The 20,009-nt window shown below is 34.9% G+C and overlaps 1 protein-coding gene across 1 annotated transcript in view; it reads left to right on the top strand.

Moving 5' to 3' along the window:
• LOC149807439 (uncharacterized) overlaps nucleotides 1–20,009 on the top strand; it is a 140,914-nt gene that overhangs the window by 35,681 nt on the left and 85,224 nt on the right. Inside the window, exons 4-6 of the mRNA XM_089955844.1 lie at nucleotides 1,135–1,737; nucleotides 2,171–2,277; nucleotides 5,229–5,382. Of these exons, the coding sequence (XP_089811970.1) occupies nucleotides 1,135–1,737; nucleotides 2,171–2,277; nucleotides 5,229–5,382 (864 nt within the window). The remainder of the gene's footprint in view (nucleotides 1–1,134; nucleotides 1,738–2,170; nucleotides 2,278–5,228; nucleotides 5,383–20,009) is intronic.

Raw genomic sequence — 20,009 nt, 5'->3', positions numbered from 1 at the left:
TCAGTCTCAACAAGGGACTCTTACTACTGACACTGTTTCTTTGGCACTGTTCATACTAAAGTCATGAAACATGGAGATTGTACATAACTACATGATGTTAATGTTACTGGTATATTTCAAGCTTCATGGGTTTGTTTCATTTACGTTCATGTCAAACCACTGATTGGGAAGCATTTCACTAAAGCAGGTTGGTTGCATCAGCTTGGATGCTGTTGTACCCTCCTAGAATTAGGAGGTCCTGTGATTGAGCCCCAGTCTTGCCATGATATTTTCCGTGTGAATTGTGTGGCAGTAGCTGGTTTCTGACGATAAAGGCTTGTCATATTTAAGGGAAACTTTATGTTCAGTCTTGTTAGGCAGGTCCATGAGATCACAGATAATGAAGACAGAAGGACATGTCTTAGAAGAACAGGGCAAAAGGTCAAAAAAATATATCTGGTGCATCATGTGCGACAGATGGTTATTGGAGTGCCTGTCTAGAATTACAGAAGTCCTAAATTCAAACCTAGTATGGACATGATTCCTGTGTGTCAGTTATATACAGTGTCAAAAATCCCTTCTCTGCTGTGTTGGCATTATTGTGTCATATATGTACAGCATCTATATATAAATTTATATGGAATTCTCCATTCTTGCTGTTTTTTTTAATACTTTTTCTTATATTTATAGGTTACTGCATTGGTATGGAAAAATATGAATGAGTTTTTCAGATGGAAATTCTGCATGACCTTGGGAGTGCAGTATATCTATCCGACAAAACGAGTTCATATTTTCCCATACAAATGCAGTAACCTTTTTATTATATGCTCATTTTCTTATTCTACCCAATTCTGACAATCTAAAGTAAACATAGAAAAATTGAGCATATAATATTTTGTGCTATTTTCACTTTGTTACAAGAATATCAGCATCCTAGTTTGTATGCAAACTTCACCTTGGTTAAATCCAAGATAAATCATACATGAAAAGTGGATCCTTGTCAAAGTCAGTGGAACAGCTGGTCAAAAGTTGTGATAGAGAGTCAGTATATGGGTAAGATGGTGACAGTACCTATTTTTGTAAAGTTTAAAGGCTAATCTAAGTACATGATACAATGCAGAATTCATTTGCATTCACTGTTCCTTGTGTTTTCAGATTCAGAACAGGATCATAGACTGCGTTGCCTTGCCAAGGTCCTGATTGAGCAACATTCAACCAGCGATAAGGCCATTGATGAGGAACAGGCTGCAGTCCTTCCACAAGGAGTGGGAACTGACAACTCTGCAAATGTTACAGACAAAGAGCCAGTTGTGGTCCCTCTTGAAGAAGCTGGAATTCTTAACAGTCATACAGGAGCTCATGTTTCTGTTGAAGATAAGGAGACAGAAGCACTATCCACTGGTAGCCATTCTCCCCGTCAAGACTTTGGCCAAAATATTGTATTGCCTGCTGGTCAAGGAAAAGAATTCCCCTCTGCTATAGCTCAGACGACACTCACCCAGTCTGAAACAAGCACCATGGCTATGCTTAAATTGTTGAAAGAAAATCCTGATAAATTAGGACGAGATGCTGTCAAATATGCACCAATGACAATATGGGACTTTGCAGGGCAGTACACATTTTATACAACACACCAGACATTCCTGACTAGACGAGCCATATATCTCCTTGTCTTGGATGTCAGTGGGCAGATCACTGATCTTGTAGATGATGAATGTTATTTTGATAGTGAAGGAATAATGAAGTGCAGAGTTCATGGTGAGTTTTTACCTGTTAGCCCACCCAAAAATAACAAACTGATTATTCTTAGTTTCTTTCTGGATCTTTATTCCCCAGACAAAAATATAAAAAAGAACATTTTTTAAGAACAAACATTTTTGACAGCCCCACATTCGTTGAACCTTGACATGGCGATTACTTTGACATCCATATGCATGTCCTTGCAAACAGTCATACCATAAATTACCTTCAGTATTAAAGTTTTTACTTTTCTTTTATTTCAGTACCATTTAGTCCCACCCTCTTTGTTTGTTTTGTTGGTTTTAATGTTACTTTTAACACATGATCCTAGGAATTATTGAAAGGTAATGACATATTTCAAAAGTATAGTGCTCTATTGTAATAGCTGCCACCTTTCTGACTAAATGTATTATGAAAATCTTAAAAACATCTTTTTTATGATTATTTTCAGATCTGATTGAGGTGTGGATAAACTCCATACATTCATGTGCACCATCTTCTGAAGCTGGCATCCCCACAGTGATTTTAGTTGGAACACATGTGGATAAAATTTCACAGGTACAAATTAAGGTCATTTATGTATGAGACGTTAAAAATATTTTCATTTCCTCATTTTATTCTTCCAATCCTTGCTTTATAGTTTGTGATGTTTATTATTGTATAAGAAAAGAAATTCTAAGAGTATGAAATATATTTTCTATATGTAAACATAATGAACACTTCCATACAGTATGAGAAGCTTTATTTTGACAGTAGCCAGCTCAGTTTGTTTGTATTGTTACAGAACTGCTATAATAAAATACTAAAAGTGCTTGATACATTTGGATATGAAATTAATGTAGTAGTTAATTTCTAAAACCCGGTCTTGTGTCTTCTCTGAGGAATAGTACTTTAAAATGATTTGCATGCTTATAAAGTAGCTGTTAGTTTCTGCTCAGATATCTTACAACTGCAGTCAGAAATTGGCAGATGGTTTCTATTATTCTGTGAAGAAACTAACTTATGAATCTCTCTCTCTCTCTCTCTCTCTCTCTCTCTCTCTGCTGAGTGATTAAGACATTTGAATTATAGAACTTACCATTATTCCAAGGCACATACATTAGGGATAAGAGGCAGAATTTGCACTGCGCTCTAAAGTAATAAATATGCTCTAAACTAATAGCATTGTGAATGAGAATATATCAACAAATTAGGGCCTTCAATCTTGCTGGTAAGTGGCTACCCTATTCTGCCACCGTGCAGCAGCGGTAAATTAAACAGACAAAATGTTCACATAAAATGGGGTGGGAAGGGTTAGTGGAAATACAAAGTTGCGCAAATACATCTAACTGTATACAATTTGATACATTTAATTTGTTTTGTGCTACTTGCATGCCACCTCTCTTCTGAATGTAATACTCAAAGACATCAGCTGCTGTAATTTAATTTGAATGATATTTTAAATGAGATGCCCAAACATGCCATACATTGGTATAACCTCTTGTTGCTAGGGTCAGGGGAGTAGTCGTATTGTAAGAAATTGACGTGCCACAGTGCCAACTGCCTTGATTCTAACTTGCAATGTGCATCAATGAATAATAGAAAATTCATGACTAGAATTGTGAATGTAGCACTTGCAAGCAGCCATTGACCATAATGCAGAAGGAAAGTAGCATTTGCAAGATGCCACGTAGAATCTGCATCCATGAAGAATACAATATACATTGATAGAATTATGAAAGTAGCACTTGCAAGCAGTCATTTACAATAATGCATCAAGAAAGATTAGAAAATACATGCATAGAATTATGGCAGTTATCCCCCTCCATAAGCCATATTTTTCTTCTGATTTGTATCAGACTTGGAATGCATGCTTGTTTTATCAAGATCTTGGACTGATTTAACAATTAGCAATGAGCTGAATGTTTGATTTGTTTGGCTTATTATCATCAAGATCTTGGATGATTTCGGTTATAGACAAGAGACTGGATATTGCTCATGTCTCCATCTTGAGAGAATTTGTATCAGGCTATAGTGGAATCATGATTACGATTTATGAGATAGTTTACATACAATTTGTGCTTTTACTACTGCATGAGCCTGTTTGTTGCAGAGGTCCATTGTTAAGTTACATATGCTTGTGAGTGATACCATGCCCACTCAGGTGTTTAGTTAGTATGTATATATTTTTATGGATCTTGTTGGATGCAAGCTAAAAAAGTATTTGATAAGAATTTTCCCCCCAAGATAATGTACATAATGCATTGATATTTCAAGTGTATAATGCTAATGATATACCCATTGCACCCATATTTTAATATAGTTTCAAACTACAATACCAAATCATGCGATACAATTATGTCATTAGAAGGTGTTTCCCGTAACTGTGTGGCAAGATTATTAATATTACATGATTATCTCTTGACCATTTTGCAGATTACACAAACATTTTTGTTATTAGTTTTATGGTGTCTTTGAAATATTTGAATCCTGAAATCCAAAATATTTCTAGATGGGGACAAATATTCCAGAGGGATCTATCTTTAAGATTTTGTTTGCCATTTTCGTTAAGCATAATGAAATCAAAAGACTTTCTTTACTGACGTTACCTCTACAACTATCTTTCATACTTGAATTTGTAATACAAATATGGATGTTATAACTAAGTCATTGCTCATTTTACACAACCATTTCTGACTAAAATATGGTTCTCATGTTTCTTCCTTGAGACTGGTTGTTGTTCCTGCTGAGTAGGTGAAGCAGTCGACTACTTCAAGTACTAGTTAGATAAATTATGCACCAAATACCTTCAAAAAGGAATTTTTAAACACCAAAAACCTAGACTCACTTAAACAATTTAGGTCCATTGTTTGAGTGCTGCTGTAATCACAGGATTGCATGACTTTAAACAGCTAGAACAGGCATGATCATGTAAGAATTATATGATAATGATTCGTAAAATATTTATAGTACACTGGGAATGCTGAAAGGCAAATGTATGTTCCCTGCTGCTCATATCCATTTGTTGTAATCAAGTCATGTGATTAGGTCACTTCCATGAGGGTGGGCGACCGCTCCAGTGGCCTAGTGGTTAGAGCGTCCGCCTCGGATGCGGGAGGTCGTGGGTTCGATCCCCGGCCGAGTCATACCAAAGCCTTACAAAAACGTTACTAACAGCTGCCTTGCTTGGCGCTCAGCATTAATAGGTTAGTGTTAGGACTGGTCGGCCTGGTGTCAGGATAATGTGACTGGGTGGGACATCATGCTACATGTCTGCGGCATGATGCCCCAGTGCTAGACATCACTATAAACTGCCACATTTCAGACATCGTAGCGATATGACTGAAAAATTGTTAAATGCTACGTTAAAAATCCAAATCACATCACATCCATGAGGGTGGGAAGACTTTATGATCATTGTATGGTGTAAACACTGTAAAGGCAAAATTCAACTGGCGTAGTCATAAGTTTTGTACTATTTATATTTTGTGCAAGGGAGTATGTCCAATCTTGTTAATCTTTTGGATCAGAAAGAATCTCCAGCAGAAGGAATCGAGTCAGAGACATACACCATGATGTCTGATACTGATGAGTTAACCTTGCCCACTACATTACCACCTGCTGCTGCCAGCAAAGAACAGGCTATTGTGTCTTCCACCATTTTGCCTATGCAGAGCATTGCAGGTATGTCTATGAATAATTATATGTGATATGAGAGATGTAATTGTTTCTCTTTCATACATATTCTTGGCTCATTAACATTAGGAAACTAAGCTCCTGTACCTCTGAATACAGCTCTCCCCAATGATAACACTTGTCTTTTTTGTCAATACTGTATAGACCAAGGGCAGTAACTCTTGCCCATTACATCCCCTTGCAAGTGCCAAGCCCTTCCAAAATTCTTTTGATTATCTCAGTTGTTTTCTTTCATTCATGAAGAAATTGTGTATAGTGAGGACTGTACTACATGTGATCTTCATAACTGATTTTGATCAAGATTTAATTGTATTGTGTTACATTCATGGGCTTTGTTTATTTTGACTTCATACTCTAACATGGTATCATTGATGCATTTTGTTGCTTATGTTTTTGTAGTAATGCATGTTTTGTGACCTATGAACAAATTTGAAGATTTTAATTTAATATTCTTTTTTACCTTGTTGTCATTAAGCTGAACAATGACAGTGGTATGTACCCAAATGTAAAAGGTTCAGGACCAATGAGGACACACATGACATGTCTCACCTGCACCAAATGTACATTACCTGGAACATGCAGTGTCTGCCCCTTTGGAGTTACTGCTCTTGAGTTACTGCTCTTGGTCTATATAGTACAGACAGAAAAGATGATTTTCATCCTTTGGAAAGACCGCTCCTGTGACCTAGTGATTAGAGCATCCGCCTAGGATGCGGGAGGTCATGGGTTCGATCCCCGGCCAAGTCATACCAAAGACTTACAAAAATGTTGCTAACAGCTGCCTCGCTTGGCACTCAGCATTAAGAGGTTCATGTTAGGACTGGTCGGCCTGGTGTCAGGATAATGTGACTGGGTGGGACATCATGCTACACGCTTTCGGCATAACGCCCCAGTGCTAACATCACTATAAACTGCCACATGGCAGACATCATAGTGATATGACTGAAAAATTGTTAAAGCTACATTAAAAATCCAATTCACACACACACATCCTTTGGAAAGGTAGCAGAGCTTAGTTTCATAATGGAAATGTGATCAGGTAAGTATTTTTGGAAATACAGTTTACTTAGAAATTTTTAACCACTCACCCTCGTTAGGTTATTTCAGTTTTGTTATTCATTTCAGTCAAACTTGGGATAAATTGCATTTTTACACACATAGTTGCTTAATAGTGGTTAATTATGCAACTACATATTATGTTTAAGTAACACTAAAATGTTTCTGTTTATGGCAGTTATTTACTTAATACAGGTGTAATTTCTACAAGTAAACTTCAGTTTATGGCAGTTATTTACTTAATACAGGTGTAATTTCTACAAATAAATTTCTGTTTATGGCAGTTATTTACTTAATACAGGTGTAATTTCTACAAATAAATTTCAGTTTATGGCAGTTATTTAATTAATACAGGTGTAATTTCTACAAATAAATTTCTGTTTATGGCAGTTATTTACTTAATACAGGTGTAATTTCTACAAATAAATTTCTGTTTATGGCAGTTATTTACTTAATACAGGTGTAATTTCTACAAATAAATTTCTGTTTGTGGCAGTTATTTACTTAATACAGGTGTGTTATGTGATGTGATTTGGATTTTTAACGTAGCTTTAACAATTTTCCAGTCATATCGCTACGATGTCTGAAATGTGGCAGTTTATAGTGATGTCTAGCAGTGGGGCATCATGCCGCAGACATGTAGCATGATGTCCCACCCAGTCACATTATCCTGACACCAGGCCTTCCAGTCCTAACACTAACCTCTTAATGCTGAGCGTCAAGCGAAGCAGTTGTTAGTACCATTTTTGTAAGTCTTTGGTATGACTCGGCCGGGGATCGAACCCACGACCTCCCGCATCCGAGGCGGACGCTCTAACCACTAGGCCACCGGAGCGGTAAACACAGGTGTAATTTCTACAAATAAATTTCTGTTTAAATCAGATGATCAATTGATACATTTGTACTTTTTGGAATAAATTTATGTCTAGGTTCTACAATAATTATATTTAAAGGTCCAGCAGCAAATTTCATGAAAATATTTAAACTCTTGTTAGTCTGGTTCAGGAATAGTATTATGTTACAGATCGCAACCCCTGTTGGAATTATGTGTTGGATGTCATGGTACAAGTCCATGAAAATATTTAAACTTTTGTTAGTCTGATTCAGGAATATTATTATGTTAAAGATTGCAATTATGTGTTGGATATCAAGTCCATTCCTCTTGTTTTTGCAGGCTGAAATATGAAATATTAAATTTGTTCACTTTAACTTTCAATTGGCTGATAAATGTCCAATAGACCACAATTGCATGGAATCTTACTGCCTTAGATAAAGCTAACACCAAAACCACAGAAAAATTCAGAAATGAGAATCAAACATTTTATATTACATTAAAAAAATTAGGTATACCGGGTATACAAATTTTGTAGTTTTTGACATTTTTTTATATTTTCTTTTGACAACTATAAGGTCACCTCATTTTTGGTTTAAAAACATCCAACTAGATTCATTCAAATGTTAGGATCTCTGATACATATATCCATATAGAAAGTAAAAGAAGGTATATATACATATAGGAGACTATTTGCCAAATCGTGGCACGTAAACACTTCTCCATTTTAGCTTTTTGATGGAGAAGTGACTTATATTTTTTATTGTGACCTAGCTTGTGCCATGTTCCATTCTGCAAAGCTCATTTAGTGCTTGTATCATGGACTAGCTTGGCACAGGAAATACCACATAACATTTATAGCGCTGGAAATGTTTTACATATTTTAGAGGAAATACAATATCTTAAGTCCAACTTGATACATCAAGAAGTTTTCATGGATAAAGCTACAATATCAACAAATTAAAAATATTTGTTATTGCTCAGAAATATCATACTGTAATATCATCAGTTTTCATGGGGGACCAATTTTCATGGTTTTTTTTGTTGCCCTGAACCACAAATTTAAATCCCCAATGAAAAATAAGCCACGAAGGATGATGTCCCCCCGCTTTTGTTTCAGTGTTTTATTCCTAGTGATTAACACAGCTACTAGCATTTGATAAATCAATGTCAGTAATCTGGTAATTAAATATTAGCTTTAACATGTGTTTGTTTTATATTTTATTTTAACCTTTTGAAACAAGAATAATAAATCATTTTATATTGTTTCAATGCACACGTTCGATAAGGTATCCGTAGCCATAATTTTACACTATTTGCCTTAAATCGATATGTGAGGTAAGTAACAATAGAGAGAAAAAGCATAAGGTATTCAAACAATGGTAATACTGAAAATGAAAGAAAAAAATAATACAAAATAACAGAATATGAAAATTAAGTTTAATACTTATTCAAATCGATCCTTCATTCCAGTACAACAGTTGTTGGAACATTTAAATCCTTTTGAAAGCACATTTCATTTTGTCCATGCATTTTTAATCCAAAAGAACAATAATCCTGTAAAATACTATAACTATTTCTTGAAACACTATTATTAATGAAACACTATGTACATACACTAATTACAGCAGAGTATTAAAGCTCACACTACACAGATTTTTGGACAAAGCCACTGCATGAACATCATGTCAGTCAAGTCTCAAGGTACTCACTAATGTGTCTCAGATAAATAATCCCCAAATTGCTGAATTAAACAAGTCCAGCTTTCTCAAAACCACTGATAATTAGGTCCGATCTTTCATTCATTGTTGCATGAGCTGCAGTTTATCCATTCAGAGTTTGTGGTGGGGGGGGGGTCTGTGTTGAAGCTTACCACTCTTAAGCCACTGTGTTAAGGCCATGATTGTCAGAAAGTACTGATGGTGCAACTTGATGGACAGTGGCTTAAGTAAGAGATCATTCATATGGACTTTAATAACCGATTGGCCAAGTGTTGTTGGCTGCATCAGCTTCCTTTGATGTTGAGCACTCAAAAGAAAACATGGCAAAAATGATCAATTTTGACAGGTGTTTTATTTCTGCTCATAGAGATTGAAGTATTGATTTAGTGTTATTGGCTGCATTGGCTTTGACTGATGTTATTTACTTGGTCGATAACACGGTGTAAGTATTGAACTTTCCAGGTCTTTAATTTGTGCTCATACAGATGGTAGTATTGTTTTAAACATTAAAGTGACAGCTGTTTGTGTTGGCATAGTTTTATTCTTTTGTATTCTTTATTTTAGGTTATTGTAGATGTTAAACAATGAAATTGAATACCTACTAATATGCAAACTTTGACAGGCATAACCACAAATTTAAGTACCCACAAAAATGCTTTTGTTTTACGAAACTACGAAAATTGAGCCCAAGGTAACTACAGTATATGGTTTCAGCACTCAGCAGTTCAAACTGCTAGAAATGGTCTTTTCTTGAATATCAGAAATTCTTTTCAGTCATTAGAACATTAATTTATTCAAGGGAGTTTGAGTTCCAGTGGTCAAAGACCAGAAGAGCTTTTTGGAGGTCTGTTGTATGCTAGCTGAAGATTGTTTGCTATTGCTACATGGAGGATTGCCATGAAACTTTTGTCTAATTGGTCCTAGATACAAAATAGTGAGATATCCAACATAGAGATAAGCATGAAAATCTTGTTATCTCTACCTCTCCTTAACAGAAACATGTCATTTTCACCAAATTACTGCTTATAATGTCAAGTTGGGTCTAATTGAAAATGGTGCCAATTTGACATCCAACATAGTCACCATTAAAGTATCACTATTCATTTCTGAATGGGAAATCACATTAACATGGGGTTTCAAGGCATGAAATTTTTTTTCTCAAAAACATTTGTACTTTATCATCATTTCTTTAAACACAGTACACATTTCCATTTAACTTATTTCTATCTAAAAGAAAACCACTATATAAAAGGGAACACGGATACTTTTTCGCATGTTTGGTACTAAAATGTGGTTTTCAAAATTGTGCCAATATTCTGTTCAGAGTGAAGATGGTGAGTTTTAAGACCCTTGTAATATATGGCCCCATTATACGAATATATAAAAAGAGAAACTGTTGTGTCAAATCTCACCTGTGATTTCTTAGTGGTATTTGCATTTATGAATATTTTTGTTTTCAACTTTACTGCTCATACACCATAAGAAATTATTGATTGGTCTGCTGTTTACCTTCATCCATCAGCACAAGTTTACCATCAATTTTATGACTTTGACCATTACCATGATACTGTACATCTTTTTCATCCAATTGTCTAGAAGATCCATCATGGAAATTGTGCCACTTGTGCATCCAGAATGGTCACAGCAATGGTTATCTTGAAAATCTAATTATTGCAAATCCTTCTGAATGAATGATCATGTCAACATGGGATTTCCACTAAAAGTCTTTTAATGACATCTAGTTGGCCCTAGACAAAAATAGTGCCCCTAGACAAAAATAGTGCCATCAGATATCCAATATGGTTGCCATGGCAGCCATCTTGAACATCTTATTATTGCTACTCCTCTGGAATGGAAAGTCATATTGACACAGGGTTTTCATCAGAAAACTTCTTTTGATGTCTTGATGGTACTAAGTCATTGTGTTTTTTTTTATGTTCATTATTGCCAACACAGTGTCAGTCTTGGCCATTTATCTCTGCTTTTCCAAAATGAATGGTCTAAAGAGCATTGCTTTTTCACTAGAAGACTGAATATGCTAATTGTTTCTAAATGAAAATAGCAGTAGTGTAGATTTGAAGTCTGTTGATGGGTATCATATCAGCCATCTTGAAAATCGTGTTATTGCTACTCTTCCTGCCTGAATGGAAAGACAACTGAGTTCAGATATTCACAAGAAGATTTCTTTTAATGTCTGTTCGGTTTGTAGTGAAAATGATGCTGATCTACCACAGCAGCCATTTTGAAAATCTTTCAAGACATCTCCTAAATGCAAATTAATATTGACATGAGATTTTCGCCAAAAACATTATATGGTGTATAGTTAGTAACTAATGGAAATGGTTTTGATATGATGTCCAATATGGTATTGACATTATGTGCTTTTTAAGTAGATTGCAATGACTTGATCTTGTGTGAAAATTAGTGGGAACCAGCAGCAACACTTAAAATGCTTCTTTTGAATGTAAGCTATACTGTATCTACATTTGTCTTTGGTGCAAAGTCATTATATACTTATAGAAAGTCTGGACAGATATTGTTCTGCCTGTGTGGGTTCGAGTCTTGGATTTGGCCAATGAGGGTATGCGAGAAAGCTTGCGAGTAACTCTGTGTGGGTCAGTGGTTCTTTGCCATGTTTTCCTGGGTTCTTCCTCCACCAGGTGTTTTCCTGGGTTCTTCCTCCACCAGGTGTTTTCCTGGGTTCTTCCTCCACCAGTAATACTGGCCACCATGTATAGCCTATCTTGTGCTGAAAATGGCATCAAATCCTACAACAACAGATGTTATTGTCTTGAGTTTAACACCATTTTGATTGCATGATAGTATGTACATGACAGCCAGTATAACAGTGGTGGAAGAACATGGGAAAACCTTGGTAAGAATCACTGTCCCGTGGGAAGCTACTGGCAAGCTTTCTCACATACTTACATTGGCTGAGCCTGAAACTCAAATCCTTAAAGACATAAGTAAGATGGCAGTGATTGGTAAAGGTGATTGCTTTAATCCACTCAGCAACGGGGGCCCCAAGTGACAAAAGAATTACAGATATATTCTCTAGGCTCTTCAAGACATGTGATGGAAAGTGATAAAAACTGTATTCTCTTTGCTCTACAAGACATGTGTGAAGGAGCTTTCATAGACACATGTACACAGTTACCAGCTGAAACTGATGCATAGACAAATTACGTAAATTTATCATAATATTGGAAACTGAATAGTATGTGCATTCACCATTTGATTGCATGGTGTCCATAATAGTATTTTCATCGAAAATATGCACAAAATTTCTAGAATTTCTTTGCCCGATTCCATTCAAATCCAAATATTGAATTCTCACTAATATACTATACTATACCATATTATTTAAATCTTATTGCCTCACAATCCTCTGTGGGCAAACTTTAGTGAATGTATCAAAAGAAAACTAACTATTGGTTATAATAATAGTCTTCTTTTTCTGTTAAGCTTTCAAAAATGGAACAGTGCCTCCAACATGTTTGTAATTTATGACATATTCACTTTTGAAGTAACGAGAAAGTATGATGACAAGAATATCTAATAGTTCGAACTGTACCTTGAAATCTCTGTGGAACTATGACATTCATTTAAATTCTCATATAATAATTAGCTGGAACAAATTACTCTTTACATGTGCTACATAATTTTATTCCTAACAATGCCGTTGGTGCAGATGTGTCTGTATACTTGTACATAAGAAATGTGATCTTTAATATTTAAAATAATTTTACTTTGTATTTTAATTTTAATTTAATGTAGTCTGAAATAAAGAATCCTTTTCTTATTCTATTTGTAGTAACTTAGGAAGCACTGTAGTTTGGGAAACATTCATATGTGATCATTATGATGGAGATGTTCAAGGGATTTGATTTCTGACTAGCGATAAATGTCCAAATCAGATGTTGGGAGCTTCTGATATGAAACTGAAATTTATGTTGGGTGTTGACCTGATAAATTATTTGAGATGAATGATGAAACAGGTGTGTAACTGCCTGTGTAAAGTGCTATCGAAAAAAAATCACTGGTGAATCATTTTTTAAAGGATGAAGAAAGAAAAACATAAGCATTGTGTATTGATCTGAATAATTTGTTAATAACTATGACTACACTAATGAAACAAAGAGTACAATGAAACACCAATATAACATATTTTGTTACGACATGAATTTGGATACAACATGACTGAGCCATCATTTCTGAAATTTTACAATAATTGTGCCAGTTTCTTAGTATATTACAAACCTTTAAGTGTGAAATTAAATATTAAGCGTTTTATTTAATACAGGCAGAGCTGTCAATGGGTATCAGGTATCCGTCTATTGATAATAATCCAGGTAATAAAATGAGCCATTGGGTACCCATTTACTGCATTCAGTTCTCAAGGTACTAATTTAGATATTCAAACTTCAGTAATTTAAAAATTTGAATGTTCATGATCAAACCTATATTTATTGATATATACATATCCTTGATGCAAATTTCAGGAGACAAGAAAACCTTATAAGCTATGGCATTTGCTTAATCGACTGGTACATGTGCTTCAGGCATGCTCTGAATTCAGCACAAATAGACAAATTGTAATTTCCATTATGAGTTTGCCAAAACCAGGTTTGTAAAAGTATTGAAATTCCATCAGTAAAACATTGGATCTATTTACTGTCAGTTACATCTAGGATAAAAGTTTTAAATATTCTTTTTCATTAAAATTGAACTTTTGTTATCATCCAATCCTTGCCAGCCAAACCCATATATGCTGTATTTTATGTTCACTCATTTCTAGACTCGTTTGACTGCACCGGTGGCCTAGTGGTTGGAGCGTTCACTTTGGATGCAGGAGATCAAGGGTTTGATCCCTGGCCGAGTCATACCAAAGACTTTAACAAATGGTACTAATAGGTGCCTCATTTGGCGCTCAGCATTAAGAGGCTAGTTTTAGGACTGGTGTCAGGATAACCTGACTAGGTGGGACATGATGCTCCATGATGCCCCAGTGCTATACATCACTATAAACTGCCACACTGCAGACATCGTAGCAATAATGACTGAAAAATTGTTAAAGCTACGTTAAAAAATCACACTAGACTGGTTCCCATTCTTCCATATCATTAGCAAGTCCTTTGTGTACTCATGTGACCAATTGGTCAAGTAGATAGGTTACCTTTCACACCACTCCATATTGTGTTTTCTCTTATGTTGAAGATAAGAAGACCATTATAGCATAGTTAATATAAATTCTTGTCTAAAATAGTAAGAAAAGAAAATTGAGAAAACATTAAAAAGATTATTTAGAATTGTACATTATAATGGTAGACCGCTTCGGTGGCCTAGTGGTTAGAGCGTCCAACTTGGATGCGGGAGGTCATGGGTTTGATTCCCTGGCCAAGTCATACCAAAGCCTTAACAAAGTGGTACTAACAGCTGCCTCACTTGGCGCTCAGCATTAAGAGGTTAGTGTTAGGACTGGTTGGCCTGGTGTCAGGATAATGTGACTAGGTGGGACAACATGCTACATGTCTGCGGCATGATGCCCAAGTGATAGACATCACTGTAAACTGCCACACTGCAGACATTGTAGTGATATGACTGAAAAATTGTTAAAGCTACGTTAAAATCCAAATCACACACGCACATTATAATAGTAAAATGCAAAATGAATGGCAGTTTCAATCAAACTGTTATTTGTGTTTTCTTTTACAAATTAGTAGAACATTATGGTGGCTTAAGTGGTTAGAGCATCCACTTTGGATGTGGGAGGTCGTGGATTTGAACCCTGGCTGAGTCATACCAAAGTCTTATAAAAATGGTACTAACAGGTTTTAGTTGAATTCGAAAGACACTTTATTTTGCAAGATTTTTAAGTTAAAAGGAAAAATGGTGAAATTAATTAATAAATAATATTCTGAATTTAAACTTTTGGCTTGTGCTCAACATCACACAAGTTTGGCTTGCAAAGCTCTTTATGACAGTGATTCAGTTAATGCCACTATTGTACAACATACCAGCTATTTAATTTGCTAAGCCTTTCATGACTATGACTCAGTCAGTGCAACAATATTATTTCTGTTAATGTTTTATTTAGTATAATTTGCTTCTTTTGTCATTTTGCAAGACTATCCTTACAATAAAGTACAAAAATAATATATTTCTTAATGCTGTCAGATCTTTCTAAATGATCATCAGTATATTATAGCAGTCAAACAGTCTCAACAGGCATTCTAATGTCCTATATGATTCATAGATATAATGGTTACTTGTTTTTGGCAGTGAGTGGCCAGGTGCTTCCTGATGACAAAATAGTTTATTCATTGAATACATTCCCACAATCACATTAACATTAGGAATATAAGCCTGTCACCTCCTGAATCCATATCTACCAAAGGATGAGAATTACTCTATTTTGTTTAAATCATACAAAGGACAGTAACTCTTGCACATTACCTGCCCTTGCTACAGTTAGGTGTTGCAGCTTTTAAGTTTTGCTTCCTTACACAACATCATACAAGATAAGACCCCCCCCCCCCAATTAATTCAAGCCATCCATTGCAGATTTTGGATTTGGACTCGGTCCTTATAGACCACAATAATTTGGGCATACTGTCTTCAGTTTGCACGCTGTCATGGGTGTTATTATGTGAATTATGTTTTGCATTATTAACACACTAAATGCAGAAGATGCAAGAAATGCAAAGTGAGAGAAGACAGACAAGTTTTGACTGGCATGTAAAAAGTGTTGCCCTTTACTAACCATGCTGCACATGCTATTCATGATGTGAAGACACCTGGTTGTCATTCTGCAAAAATCAGCAAAAGGCAAAAAAAAGGGGGTGGGGAGAATGTAAAACCAGAACAGATGGATGTACTAAGTATACATTCAAATGCAGAATTAGTTGTGAATCTTGATGGGGATGCTACTGGGGTCATCCCCACCTAAAATCAGGACAATGCTTTCCATTATGAAATCAGCAGGTTTATGGTAGTCGAATGCAAATTTCTTGCAGTCACTGTTGGATAAGCCAGCTTTTCAAGATGGAGACAGTGAGATCTGTCAACTCTCCATCCAAAGTCACTGTTGGATATGACAGCTTTTCAAGATGGAGATAGTGAGATCTGTCCAACTCTCCATCCAAAGTCACTGTTGGATATGCCAGCTTTTTAAGACAGAGACTGAGATCTGTCCAACTCTCCATCCAAAGTCACTGTTGGATATGCTAGCTTTTCAAGACAGAGACAGTGAGATCTGTCCAACTCTCCATCCAAAGTCAATGTTGGATATGCCAGCTTTTCAAGACGGAGACTGAGATCTGTCCAACTCTCCATCCAAAGTCACTGTTGGATATGCTAGCTTTTCAAGACAGAGACAGTGAGATCTGTCCAACTTTCCATCCAAAGGGATGAGTATGTACTCAGTCTCATATTTGCTTCACATCTTGGCTGACGAAGTTAGGACAGTTGCAATAAACATTGCATGTTAGTGAAACTTGTTGATCCGAGTACACTTCTCTAGCTTTGTCTCACAGATCTCTCATCCTAAATGGCTCAGCATGATGTCCATTACCTGTTTATTTTTTTCCAAAGCTAACTAGCTTAAGAAGTTAATTTTAACAAAAATATTTAAATATATTCATTTTAATTTTCATTTTTATAAATATTTTATTTTTTGGTTAAATAATGCATGTAAAAAAGTGGAAAAATATATGGATCTGCAGAGTTTTCTTTTTCCATTTTATTTATTTGCAGTTACTTGTACAAGTTAGCCTGCACTGCCAACTTATATTAACGTAATGCCATAAAGCATGGTACATACTGAAATAAGTGGAGTGTGGACACATTAAGAATTTATTTATGGAGAACTTGAGTCACATGTCTTCAATTTATTCAACAGTTAATAATGTATGAGACTAAATGCCATTACGTCATTAAATTTTTTGAAATAAAATTTGTTTCAGAGATAAGGCTAGTTTTTTTTATGAAGTATTATCTCTTCTCATAATTGAACTATCAATAAATATGTTGTATTGTGGCCTGAGTGGTGAGATCAGTATACATCATGACAACTATATCTTTGGATCACTAATATGGACGTGTGTATACATACATACAAACATACAAAACATGCATTGGTATGGGAAGGAATGCAAAATTAATTAGCTGAAATGACACTACATTGAACATTTGTGCAGAGAACTTCGGAAATGAAGAGTTATGATTAAATGCAAGTAAATGATGACAAGGGGCAGTAATACATGTACATAGAGTATTATAGTAAATGATGACAGGTAACAATAATACATGTACTTGCAGTATTATAATGAATGATGACAGTGAAAAATAATACAGGAACATGCAGTAGTATAGTGAATAATGACAGGGAATAATACATATACATACAGTATTATAGAGAATGAAGATGGAACAATAATACATGTACATGCAGTATTATAGTGAATGATGACAGGTAACAATAATACATGTACATGAAATATTATACTAATGATGACTGAAAAATAATACAGGAACATGCAGTATTATAGTGAATAATGACAGAACAATACATATACATACAGTATTATAGATAATGATTATGGAACAATAATATCTGTAATTGCAGTATTATTATATACTGAATGATGACAGGAAAAAATACCTGTATATGAAGTATTATATTGAATGATGACAGGGAACAATAATGCGTGTACATACAGTATTTTAGTGAATGATGACAAGAAAGAATACATGTACATGCAGTATTATAGTGAATGATGACAGGGGACAATATTATATTGTTACGAGTCTATGCTCTTAAAATAAGTAACAGAAAGGAGTGAAGACAATAGGCTTTGTAAAATTTAACAGATGATTTATTTCCCTAAAATACAAAGTGAAAAGTGAGAAAAAAGAACTTACGGTTTTACAAATTAAATCCAAAAGTAATCTATGAATTAAAACACAAGTCCTAATCAGTGAAAAATGTTCTAAGTGGATCTCAGTTCAAATCCTGATGAAATTCAAGATGGAAGGCAATGATGTCTGTAATAACCTTCAGAGTGCAGATGTGTCAATAGTCTCTTGTTGAATGACAGAAAATATTATTCCAATTTTTGAATTCCATATAAATTCCAGTAAATGTCTTTGGCCAAGAATTATCTGTGCACTTTTGTATTCCCTGGGAAAATAATCACTGGAAGAAAATAAAAACTTAGCCCAAACTGGACACAACATTAAACAACTTGACGGCCTATGTGTTAAAGGACTACTGATATAATTCTTATCATACCATCAGTTAAAATACTAACTAAAACACAAAACAGATTCCTAGAAAAAGGGTCAAGAGTTCATCCTCTTGGAAAAATTAGAAGTTTGTTTATCAATTAACACATGCTTGATATCATGTAGTCCAGGTATGACTTTGACTCAACCTAATGATTCTTACTCTGAGAAGGATAATACAATTTTAAACAAAAAATGTTGTTTACTCAAACTGTCACTGATTTTGAAACAAGGTCAGCAACTAGGTACAATGTTTCTATTATTAGTTCTTTACATCAAAAATTAAAGAATTAAAAAAAATCAGTCAGGTCAAACAAAACTGAACTTTATCCTGGACAATAATAAATCCAGTAAACAATATTACATTACAATAGCATGTAATGGAAAATTAAAAAAAAAAAACTAACTAACAGACAAACAGTTAAATTAAATAGTGGTCTAGTGGTTAGAGCATCTGCCTCATATTTGGGAGGTTGTGGGTTCGATCTCCAGCTGAGTCATACCAAAGACTTATTAAAAAAAGACTTATAAAAATGGTACATGCAGCTTGCCTCACGTTGCGCTCAGTATTAAGAGGTTAGTGTTAGGACTGGTCAGCATTGTATCAGGATGATGTGACTGAGTGGGACATCATGCTACATGTCTGTGGCATGATGCGCCAGTGCTAGACATCACTATAAACTGCCACACTGCAGACATAGCGATATGACTGAAAAATTGTTAAAGCTATCTTAAAAATCCAAATCACACATACACACATTTTAAATTAAATATATATATAACAACATGAGTCAGGCAGTATTATAGAGAATGATGACAGGGAACAATAATACATGTACATGCATATTATAGAGAATGATGACAGGGAACAATAATACATGTATATACATTATTATAGAAAATGATGACAGGGAACAATAATACATGTGCATGCATATTATAGAGAATGATGACAGGGAACAAAAATACATGTACATGCATATTATAGAGAATGATGACAGGGAACAAGAATGCATGTACATACAGTACTATAGAGAATGACAACAGGGAACAATAATGCATGTACATACAGTATTATAGAGAATGACAACAGGGAACAATAATGCATGTACATACAGTATTATAGAGAATGATGACAGGGAACAATAATACATGTACATACAGTATTACAGAGAATGATAACAGGGAACAATAATGCATGTACATACAGTATTGTAGTGAATAATGACAGGGAACAATAATACCTGTACATACAGTATTATAGTGAATGATGACAGGGAACAATAATGCATGTACATACAGTATTGTAGTGAATGATGACAGGGAACAATAATGCATGTACATACAGTATTGTAGTGAATAATGACAGGGAACAATAATACCTGTACATGTAGCATTATAGTGAATGATGACAGGGAATAATAATACATGTACATGTAGTATTATAGTGAATGATGATAGGGAACAATTTTTAAATTAAATATACATGTCGTATTCTGGTGTATTATACTGTTTTCCATGAATTGCAGACTGTAAATAACTGTACAGTGTATCAGAACTGAATCATACTTTCTGATAAATGTATCAGAACTGGATCATACATTCTGAAAGAAGAGGTGTGAAAATAGCCATAACAGGCAGGAAGAGTGAATCCAGAATAATTGTCATTTGGGCAAAAGGGACTTTAACATCATTTGGGTGTGAGAGAAGGGGATAATATG

The sequence above is a fragment of the Sinohyriopsis cumingii genome, chromosome 1 (assembly GCF_028554795.1).
Source record: "Sinohyriopsis cumingii isolate HCF-2022 chromosome 1, ASM2855479v2, whole genome shotgun sequence".
Taxonomy (NCBI): domain Eukaryota; kingdom Metazoa; phylum Mollusca; class Bivalvia; order Unionida; family Unionidae; genus Sinohyriopsis; species Sinohyriopsis cumingii.
Note: the sequence above shows the minus strand (reverse complement) of the source record. Positions and strands in the feature narration are given on the sequence as shown.